This window comes from Zonotrichia leucophrys, chromosome 15 (assembly GCF_028769735.1).
Source record: "Zonotrichia leucophrys gambelii isolate GWCS_2022_RI chromosome 15, RI_Zleu_2.0, whole genome shotgun sequence".
NCBI lineage: Eukaryota > Metazoa > Chordata > Aves > Passeriformes > Passerellidae > Zonotrichia > Zonotrichia leucophrys.
In genome coordinates, this window is record NC_088185.1 from 11,874,114 (window position 1) to 11,885,105 (window position 10,992).

At 48.6% G+C, this 10,992-nt stretch overlaps 1 protein-coding gene across 1 annotated transcript; it reads right to left on the minus strand.

Annotated features, from left to right (window-relative positions):
• Positions 1 to 10,960, minus strand: SMARCB1 (SWI/SNF related, matrix associated, actin dependent regulator of chromatin, subfamily b, member 1). Its single transcript, XM_064727352.1, has 10 exons — positions 10,779 to 10,960; positions 9,119 to 9,230; positions 8,454 to 8,483; positions 7,839 to 7,968; positions 7,136 to 7,273; positions 6,356 to 6,483; positions 5,712 to 5,878; positions 5,092 to 5,282; positions 1,255 to 1,386; positions 1 to 363 (listed from the first exon to the last, which is right to left on the minus strand). Exons 1-10 carry the CDS (start codon positions 10,869 to 10,871, stop codon positions 324 to 326), a joined length of 1,161 nt encoding a protein of 386 aa, XP_064583422.1. The 5' UTR covers positions 10,872 to 10,960; the 3' UTR covers positions 1 to 323.
• Positions 10,961 to 10,992: the final 32 nt, after the last annotated feature.

Genomic DNA, 10,992 nt, shown 5'->3' on the forward strand with positions numbered 1-10,992 from the left:
TTGTATGCATTCCTTTTATTTAAAAAGTTGTCCTAGGAGTGCACATTGCACCTATACAAAAGAATCTTTCCACTGTCCACACACAGGTATAGAAGGGCTCCAGCACCTGCCACGGGTCCCAGCTGGGTCGCGCTGCTCGCTCAGCGCTCTGGGGACGTGGCACTGGCGTGGAGGGGGCAGAAGTCAGCAGTACTGGGAACTCGTGGCAAGTGGAATGTGTGTCCCCTTCAGAGACAGAAAGACCCCTGCCAATTCTAGATCCATCTGGGGAGAGGAATAGGGCTAAAGTCTGTAGGAAGAGCACCAGTGTCACAACAGGAGGGTTACCAGGCTGGAGCAGTATTGGCCAAACGTCTCATGCGCCTGAGGGAGAGAGAGAGGTACAGTGAGTGCACGTTACAGACACGGCAGTCTGACCAAACCTGCACAGCTTTGTAGACAGGCTTATTCCCAGACAGAACTCCCCAGTCACCTGAGAGTGCCCCGGTGATAAGGCAAGGACACTGCTTTCACTAACAGCTGCTAGGGCACTTTGCTCATTAACTTGGATTGAACCGACTGCTACTGTAAACTCTTCAGTCAGCACAGCTGATACACAAAATGACTGTGCTACTGTTAATCAGCAGTTAAAAAAACATCCTGGGAAAGAGCTGAATATTTACTGTTTCCACAATGTATCTCTTGGAGAGATACAAGCTATTCCTTCATATCTGCCAGGAAGAATTTCATCAAGTAGGTGCAAGCGGTCAACTGCTTGTCAAACATCACTTTGCAGGTGAGCAGAGCTTCTCCTGGATTCACACAGTGCTCCCTGTGCTGGCAAACAGGTTGGCATCACTCAGGCTAGAGCTGGGAGCTTGCCCATTGCTACATCAAATTGAACTTTACATTACATAAAAGGAAGCTTTGTGGCAGGATTCTCAGGAGCACGACAGTGTATGAAATTCCAATATGTTTGATTCATGCCTTCCTATACACACAACTCCCCTGGACAAGCAAAAAACCCAAGGAAAAGACAAAAATGGGTTAAAAAAAAAAAAAAGGAAACTTCCTGCAAGCAGGAGATGGTAGAGCAGACATTTCAATGTTTGTGGAGGAAGGTGATGACAGCTGAATACCCTGAAGCTAAAGCTTCTGTTGTGAGCATGGCTGACGTCCTGCCAGTTAGCTCTCAGTAGGGAAAGACAAACATCCCAGCTTGGAGCTTCTGTCCAAGGGACAGGCCAAGAGAAGTGTCCAAAGCAGTGGCAGTACCTTGTGTTCCTGTCCTGGTCTCTGATCTTCTTCTCCATCTCAGCGTCTGTGAGGGTTTCCAGGAGAGGGCACCACTGGTCAGCGTCCCCCGTGTTGCGAATCGCGATCTCCACGGTGGGCAGAGGGTTCTCACTGCAGGGCAGGGCAGCAAAACAACACCCATCAGTGGGCACAGAGCTCCCCCTGGGTCACCAGCCCAGGGACAACACAGCATCATTCAGCATTCCTTCTTTGCTCTGCTCAGTACAGTCTGGGTCCCTGGAGTTCACCACAGGCTCCTGGTTCCACCCTTGTGGAGCCTGGAGTTCCTGGGAAAGCAGCTACACCCATCTCCAGCCACCACTGCAGAGGGATTTGTGCTGGACCTGCAATTCTTTCCCACCCAGGCTGGCAGGGATGTGACAACCCCAAAAGGCACAGCCCCTCCCAGTCCCTCAGTCCTGGCAGTGCTTCTCCCAGCAGAGCCCAGGAGCTGCGACTGTTCCCAGGGCTCCCTGTCCAGCCTGGCTGTGCTGCAGCTCTCACTTCCTAGCTGTGGTTTGCCTAGCACACCCCTGACAGCTCTTCCCTGGCAAAAATCTGCCTTTCTTGGGAGCCTGACACGGGAAAGAGCAGTCTTTTAGGACCTGCTGTGGCTAACAAGCAATGAAACACCAGGCTGTGCCCCAAATCACAGGATCTGTTCCTCAGAGACTCCTCTGCCCTGACCAGCTGTATTATCACATGCACAAAATATTTACTGCCTCACTAGCTGCTTTCCAGTAAAAGTCAACAGGAATTGACCAAGAGTAGCTTCCCAAATATTGACAGTGGAGCCGGAAGCCCAGCATAAATATAGAGGAGCCTCGGAATGTAAATGTTTGCTTTGAATTCTCCAAAGTGCCTCAGCCTGAGCTGCACAAGTGTGTGTGTGTGTGAGAGGAGCCCTGGGACAGGTGTGCACACACATCCTGCCCCCTCCCCAGGGACGTGCACCCCTACACAGGATTTCAGCCCTCTCACTCCCTCAGGAAAGAACTCAAATGCTAATCATCATGGGAACACACAACATCTGCATCAAAGCTAATAATCTAAAATAACAAGTCTTCAAAGTAATTCTACCATGAAAAAATAATCCAGGCCTTTTGCTATCTGATCCAGGGAGGAAGCTTTAATCAAATCTACTTCCAGTACTGCTGCCATCCACTAAACAACACTTAAACCCAGGAATTTCATCTTAGTCCTAGATTGCCACACATTCCAGGCAAAATTAGATATTAACTGGGGGTTTGTTAGTGATAGCATGATCTCTGCCTGACACTGAGCATTCACTGAATTCAACAGGGGATGGAAAGCTGGACTCATGCATAACCTAACAGCAAGGCAACTCAGACACCACATTTCTTTAGCAAAGAATCAGCGAGAAACTGAAAAATCCTTCTTTATCTCCCAACCTCTACACTAAGACAGCTCCTCCTCCATTGTTTTCCCTGATGAGGAGGAAAATGCTGCTGCCAGGGATGGCTGAAAGGCACTGTCAGCTGCCTTTCAGGGGTCCCAGAAGAGCAGGGCACTGCCTCTGCTCAGGCTCCTGGCCTCAGGCAGTGCCAGGGGCACACCAACAAAGCAGGGAGATGTCACTTTGGGAAAGGTGACTCCTCAGGCACGAGGGTTGGTGAGTGGGAGAACCTGTGCCATCACTCAGGTCCCAAAGGCAAACCTGGCTGGGAGGTGCTGTGTGCTGCCACCAGAAACACTCAGCACACAGGAGGGAACATCCCAGCCCACACTGGCCCTGAAAACCCCACAGGCAGCAGCAGCCACCTGTGTGCCTCCAGTCCTGCCCTGCCACTGCTCTGCAGGCTCTCCTTGTTTTGCACAGAGCAGCCCAGCTGAAAAAAGTGCCCTGGCTTTCATCAACTAAAAGACAGTTTCACCTCTCCCTCAGATGATTAAGAGACACATGACTTCTCAAAATCCCCAATCCCTTGAGATATTAAAGTTCTTTTGATACATCTAAAGCAGACCCTTTCCTTACATCAATGGAATGATTTTGGAGCAACCACCACTCCTGTGGTTTGGAAATTCAGGAACTAACCAACCACAGAACCCAAATATTATTAATCACTATAAGGTTTCAAAAGTACTCCTTTGCTAGAAGAAAAAAGGGAAGAGGAGGACATGTTTGTACTATGACAAAAATAAACGAGGTTTCAATTAGGTGGTTTTTTCTCTCTGAACAGCTCATGTCTGTGTACTTTGTTCTGGTGGGGTTCCTTTTTTAGCTTTTTGTTCTCCCTCTTGCAATACTGCAACAGTGAGAAGGCCTGAAATCTGCCTGTCTGAACTACCCCTAAGAGGAAGCACCCTTTGGTACCATGGCCCAACATATGTATTTAGAGACAATAGTGAAGCTGGCATTAACATGAGCCTGGGCAGCACTGACTAAAACCTCCTTGCTGCAAGTTCCAGTGACTGAGCAGAAGCAAAGGGAGAAATGAACTCCACTCCCAAGAGCCAACAATACACAGATGACTTCTTGGATACCTGCAGTACATGGAGAAGCAGAGGCAGGAGGGACAGACACTTCACAATGCAGGCAGTGCTGCAGCACAACATGTGTCAGGTTCTCACCTACACCCTGCAATTTCCCATCACTTCTCAGCATTGCCCACCCCACTGCTCTGTTGCTGTTGTTGGATGTAGTCCCAAGCCAAAACTGCAAGTATCAGTCCAAGGTTGTGGAGGGAAAGGTAGAAGGCACCTCCCACCTTCCAAGGGACATCAGCAGGATGGACACACATTGTAACAACTTAATTCAGAGTTTAATTCACACGTGCTAAAGGGTCCCTCTCTAATATGAATCACTCTGGGGATCACTTTAGAACCAGGCAGTTGCTGTGAAAGACTGGCAGGATAAAAACTGTACCCAGAGACCAGTGCAAGAACAACTAGGGCAGAGCAGATCAGGCTCTATTTGTCACTGAAGGCTGAGCAGACAGGAGCCCTTTGGATGGAGCAGGAAGGAGCAGAGCTCATGGCAGCAGCCAGCTTCCCCACAGTCTCCAGCTCCTCTTTGCTTACTCCCACTCCAGCTACTCCCTGTCCTCTGCCTGAGGTAGGGCAGGGCTGGGCACGTTTCCCTGGGCTGCTTCCTTGAACTGACCCCTACAAAACTGGTGTCAACAGCACCATTCCCTCCTCTGCAAACACAGCATCTGCTCAACTCTTAAACTTCCCTGACTGTCACCATGACCTGAGGTCACCAGACCTCAGAGTGTACATTAAAGGACTGTTAGAGCTGCAGACTCAGCACTGTGCTGTGGATAACATCAGTGCAGGAACTCACAGAACGCTGCACAGCACAACTGGAAGCCATTTAGGAGACAAATTAATGGCTGACTAATGAAACCTGACAATGCTGCATTCCAGCTGTGAGAAGGGCCTGTGATCAACCCACCTCTGACATCAGCCTGGGGAGAGAGGTACAGTTTTCATCAGCCCAAGTTCAAACAACCAAAGCTTGAAACAGTGGATGGCCCAAGTTAGGCAAAGCCAACAAAACAAAAAACGTATCTGGGGCTCATCATGACCTTACATTAGAAGAGGGACTATCCCTGTTAATTAATTCTGTCAACAGAAGCTGACATTTCATCAACATTTGGTCCTGAAATGTATTAGACCCATCAGGAAAAGATATTTAGGCACAAGCACAAAAAATTGTTAAGATGGACAGAATGGATGCAAGCCATAAGGACTAATTTCAAACAAAACCTTCCTAATCAGGTCAGCATTGATGCAGATGCCCATGAAGTACAAAGACCCCCAGAGGCACACAAGGAGGTGGCAGCTCAGTACCTGAAGGCATAGGTCTTCTGGTGCCAGCTCAGCTGTCCCCTGATGCTGTAGGCAATGGTTGTGACAAACTCCCCGCCCAGGCCCAGCTCTGAGCACAGCTTCAAGGCAAACTTCTCTGGTGAGTTCTCCTTCTCTGACATGTCCCACTCAAACTGGTCTACGAGGGAGATGTTTCCTACATGGATGTTCAGCTGGAGAGAAGGGAAGACACAGGTTATTTGTTTCCACTTTCACAAAGGTTTGTCCAAGGTGATTGAACTGACGAGGCAGAGGCTGAGAGAACAGAGCAGTAACTCCTCCTAGTTCATCTGCAGAGTTCCTTAACTGAATTCTTCATTTCAGTAGCATGAAGACAACTCAGCATTGCTCACCAAGGTTCAGCTCTTCCAAAAGAACATGGCAATGCTTTAACTAAATTATTTCACCACTTCGGAAGCTGGGCACACAGATGTTTAATCATCTATCACCTTTAGTTCTGTTCCCAATACAAAGGAAAAGGGGAATCTGGTTGGAGGACTGGAATTAAGAGCTCCTTTGTTCTTTTGTACTCTTAGTCCCCTGTAACATAACTGGAGAAAGCCAAATGGTTCAGCTCTCATTCTGCTGCCTTCCTGTGTTACCTTAATAATCACTCGTTGGTCTGACTGATCCTCCAGGATGCTGTCAGTGGGGTAGGACTCGATCTGCTGTCGGATGGCAGATGCAATAGCAGGGACAAAGGTCAGAGGATTCAAATCCAGGTCATCACAAAGAATCTCCGAGAACATTTCTGGGGTCATCAGCTTTTCTGTTACAGAACAAGAATGAACACTGTAAACTTCCTTAGAAATTAACATCTGCCAGACAGAACACACAAAATCCCACAGGGCAAGGTGACAAAGGGAATCCCAAATGCATTACCTTTTAAAAGCAAAAGGGTGTTTTGTAGCAGACACACTGATACAGGGACTTCCAGCCTTCTTTACCTGCTCCATGGTAGTGGAGCCAAAGAAGCCACAGCCATTAACCTCAGCTAACAGAGCACTCTCAGACCACTGAGCTGATGAACTGGCTCAGGAGAATCTGCCAGTTAAACTCTTCAGACTACATGTGTCCAGGAATGGCTGCAACCCATGGAAGTGGCAGAGCATTTGCTAAGGGATGCAAGCACTGAATACAGTCCAGAGTGGGAGAGCTTTAAAGCTTTGTCTGTATGGGGCAAGGACATTTGGTGATGGACACAGCTTTATCTCTCCAGCCTCAGGAACCTCTCCCTGCTACGTACCATTCATGTTCCACGTAAATGCATCTCGGAGTTTCTGCCCATCAATTTCCATATCCAGCCTGATTGGAACCAGAACCTCTGGCTGGGATGCATTCTCATGGATCACTGCTGGGTCATGGTCATCAAAGCTGAGGTGGAGAGCAGCAACACAGTATATGCAATGAGCACATGACACATCTGGCATCCATAGAGGGAAGGCAACATTTGTTGGAAGCAATCCCCACACTCCAACTCCCTGATCTGTACTCCTCAATGCAAGCTTACAGGGCTGTGGCAACCAATACCAGTTCATCACCTTTAATTACATCTATCATAACACACTCCTGCAAATAAAACAAGTTTTCTAGGATTAGATTTATCTTGGTTGCCTTAAGTTTAATAATGGAAAAAACCTTAGTCAAGAGCTTCAGCAGCATTTTCCACTAAACAAACTAGATCAAAGTTACTGGTACATGTCAGTGAGAAGCAGCCTGTCCTTCACAAAGAGGGGCTGCAGGCTTCTCAAATGACAACTGCTCAGCAAATCAGCAGGAAGTAGAAGGAACTCATCAGGAAAAGAATGAACCATTTTCCTGACAAAAGGAAAGCCTCCACTCTGAGCCATGGATGGCTACTGTAACACAGAGCCTCAGGACACACAATTTAACTAAGATTAATGACCTGTAGGTCTTTTGTCAGCTGGGGATGAATCACAACATTACATGAACTCATCAGTACTCCCCTGGCAGCATGTCATTTTGGTAGCTATTGCCACTTTCCAGAAGCAGGGAGCTGTCTTACCACAGAGGGAATGTTCTCTTCTTATCCCTGCCCATGCGGTTCCTGTTGATGGTTGTGGAGCAGGGCACGGCGTCCAGGTGATGAGAGCTGTTGGGCAGGGTTGGCACCCACTGGTTGTTCCTCTTTGCCTTCTGTTCTCTGAAGGAGACTGGATGTTAACCTGCAGGCCCTCAGCACCACTGTCATTTTAAACTTTCAGTGCTATTACAAGTTCCTGCTATTTTTTTTTTATTCTGGGACTATCAACATTACTGTCCCACCAGGAATGTTCCTCTTGGAAGGCCATCCTCCAGCTCACAAATATCCATCAGATATGAATCCAGGTGCACCTTTATAAATACTAGATTCATATTTGGATTTTCTGTCTATACTTTACAAAAGGACTGCTGAGAAATGCAAGGTCCTCAAAAGGCAGTATGTGCAGAGAGCATTCCGTAAAACATCTGTTACAGATGGAATGCAGTAATTGCAAAAGAAGTTGTATCAACAAACACTTAGATTTTTCTTCCTGTTTTATGTGGGCAGTAACCCAATCCTTACACTCTGGAGATCCCCATTTGCCCAGCACTGCAAATACTGAATGCAGACTGCCAAACAAGCCCTGCACAACAGCCTGGGCTTATGGAACTCCTGGTGCTGCCTGCCCCAGCTGACACCTCCCAGGCAGCTCTGTTCTGAGCCTGGCCTCACCAACACTGCTTACCTGAGGTAGGTAGGAGGTTCTGTGCTGATGGACACTGCCTTGTACTTCTCATCATTTCCATCCAAGATCTCTTCCACTTCAGAGGCCTTCAGCAGCGTCACGCTGGTGGCTAATGTTGTGTAGCCATGATCTATTACCAGGAAACATGGCAATAATTAACAGGGAAAGGGCTACATAGCACTGTAGCACTGACAGGCTACATAGTGACAAACCCTCCCTGTCACTGCAGGAGGGACTAGCACAGAGATACAAGTGTCCTTTGGGCTTCATCTTCCTGTAGATATTTACAAGGCCCAGAAAACAATCAACGCTCAGTGGACTTAAAGGTCACAAATAGTGATCAAGGATTGATAGAAAAGCTGTTAAAGATTTGGGGAAAGAGGAGACAGCTCAGGACAGCTCTTGCTGAATGACAGAGACCATCTGCACTGGAGAGTCCTGCTAATGTTCTGAGAAAGGAGAGCTAGCCATGGGATTGGGAGGCACAATTAGGGCGACCACAGACAGAGATCAGAGGAAGAGGATTAAACATTAATATTATTGCAATAGCACCAAAGGTCACAGTGGACATCCTTCCTCTAGCACAGCTAAGAATAACACACAGATGAGACTTACATCTTCGGGGACTGTGAGACCGCTGGTTTTCTGTTGGGGGAAAAATGAAAGCAAGAGGTCAGCAAGATATTTGGAGGAAAGAGACATAAGCCCAGAGTAAACCATTATTTTTATTATGCTTTAGTCTACAGAACATACAAGAAGTCATATCGCTAAGAAATTTAACTGCTTGCTATCAGTCCCTCAACAAAAGCAATACCAATATTCTCCCTGTAGCAGTCACATCAGTAGCACCACACCACAAGTTCTGGCAGGCACAAACATCCAGTCCCTGCCAGAAGCAAAGTTAAGCAAAGATGCACATCTTAAATGGGGCACCCTTACAACGCTCCTGCCTATTTGATGAGAGAGACAAAGACATCTCTCTTAGTCTACAAAAAATCTCTTCTGAAATATTGTATTGATTTGGAGACGTGGCTTTTGCTTTGTGATGAACGTAGCCATGATGGATGTTTCCATTTCAGAACGTTTTTGATCAGGTGCTATCTGTTGCCAGGCTGAGCCAGGAGCCACCAGTGCCACCACTGCAGGGTGCTCCATCACCGGGGCAATCTCAAGTGATTCACAGAGCCCTCAAGGTGCACAAGCCTCTGAATCACCAGAACAGTTTTTCAAGGCAAAAATTTTCAATAAACATTACTGGGAATGTCTACTCATCTTCTCACCATGTGAAGAGGCCACAATCTTCTTCCTTTCCTCCACGGTGGCCAGGCGCCTCCAGAGCGAGGGGTACCTCTTGTACAGGGAGCCCCGGAACATGCGCAAGTAGTTCCCCACCTGCCAGGAGAGAAGTGCACATGTGGCCTTTATTCCATTTTGGAGAGTTTCAGCAGAAGCTGGAAGAAATTCAGCTCTTTTTAGTGATAAAAAGGACCTCTCAATTGGGTGTTTTTGTGCTGTGTTTGGCATCAAATAGCATTGCCGTGGTTTTTCTGGCAATGCAGAAAACAAAATTTTTATCAGCACTTATTTCACTGGTGCTATCTCACTTCACTAGATCCAAAAAAACTCCCATCCACTGATAATAGGAAATTTAATAGGAAAACACTCCATTCATTTGTATGTATTTTTGAACAACCCACCTCTTCTTTACTTCAGTTTCCAAATCAATGTGCAAGGCTCAGTTGGAATTAAACTAAACCAGATACTCAGCTCTCTGACACATTATTTTTACTTTGAACCTCCCTATCATCTAGACATTATTTGACTACAGCAAATGCCCATAGACTTGTATTTTGTTTTAAACCCTTTGAACATCAAAAACGTGATTGCTGCCAATAGTCTTCTTTCAGATTTACTTACCATCTGTAAAGCAGTTCTGTTCCTCCTGCCATAAGATCCTCACCTGTGCTGAAAGCTACAGCAGGCCTTGCTGACCAACACAACCATTTCTAGACTCTGAAATCAAACTTTTAGATTGCCACGACACTGGAAGACTGCCACACAACAAGATTTTTATTCCTTGTTTGATAAGACTCTTTCTTGATCTTAGATTTAGCTATATCTTTCACTCTACAGTGCTCATCAACAGACAGGAATTAATGGTCGATAAAAAAGATAACTCTTTTCCTTCTCCATGTACCTGGTATGGCAATCTCACAGCTCACCTGACTGCAGGTACAGTTTGCTTTCAAACTCTACATTTCACATGAGAGCGTGAGGGGTGTTCAGTCTGTGCTCAACCCACAGAGCTGGCAGTCAAACTTAGCCAATAATCCCTTTTGTGCATCAAGCTGGGGGCTAGAACATTTTTTCCCGTTTTCAGCTGTTTCCCTGGTGCTACAGGGCCAGTGTTTCTTGCTTGAATGAGGCTCTTTGTCAGGGAGGCTCAACCCCTCCCAGCACGGGCCAGCACAGACTCTGGGCTGCTCAAACTCTGCCCGCCGGTGTTTGCTGACCACACAGTGCACAAGGCAGAAGGAGCTGCCCTGCCTGATTTGGGTGCTGTTCCTGAGCCCTAAGGCTCCCAAAGGTGTGCGATTCGTTGCCTCGCCGCGTGTGAAATACCCCGAACCCCTCAACAACTGTGCCCAGAAATTCTCCTCGCTGATCGGGAGCGGGGCCTCAGGCTGCGATCGGGGAGGATCCGAGCGGGTCCCGGGGCCGCCCTCATGGCAGCACTGATCCCTCCCGTCCCCCCAGCACGGCCGAGGCCCTCGGGCAGCGCCCACCGGGGCACAGGGAACCCGCGGGGCCGGAAGGCCGCTCCCTCCCGCCAGGGTTCTCCTCCGCCCCTCGCCCGCCCTGAGCGCGGCTCCCGCACCCCTCGGCCCGGCCCAGCCCCCGCACTCCCCGGCGCGGGCCCGGCTCCCGCCCGGGCCGCACCTCGGAGCCGATCATGTAGAACTCGCCGTCCTCCTCCAGCTGGAACTTGACGGGCTTCTGCCCGAACGTCTTGCTCAGCGCCATCATCATCATCGCGGCGGCGGGCGGGGGACGGCGGCGGCGCCCGGAGAGCGGAGCGCGGCCCGGCGGCAGCGGCGGCGGGCGGAGCGCGGCCTAGTGCGGGCCCGCTGCGCGCATGCGGCGGGCGGGGCGA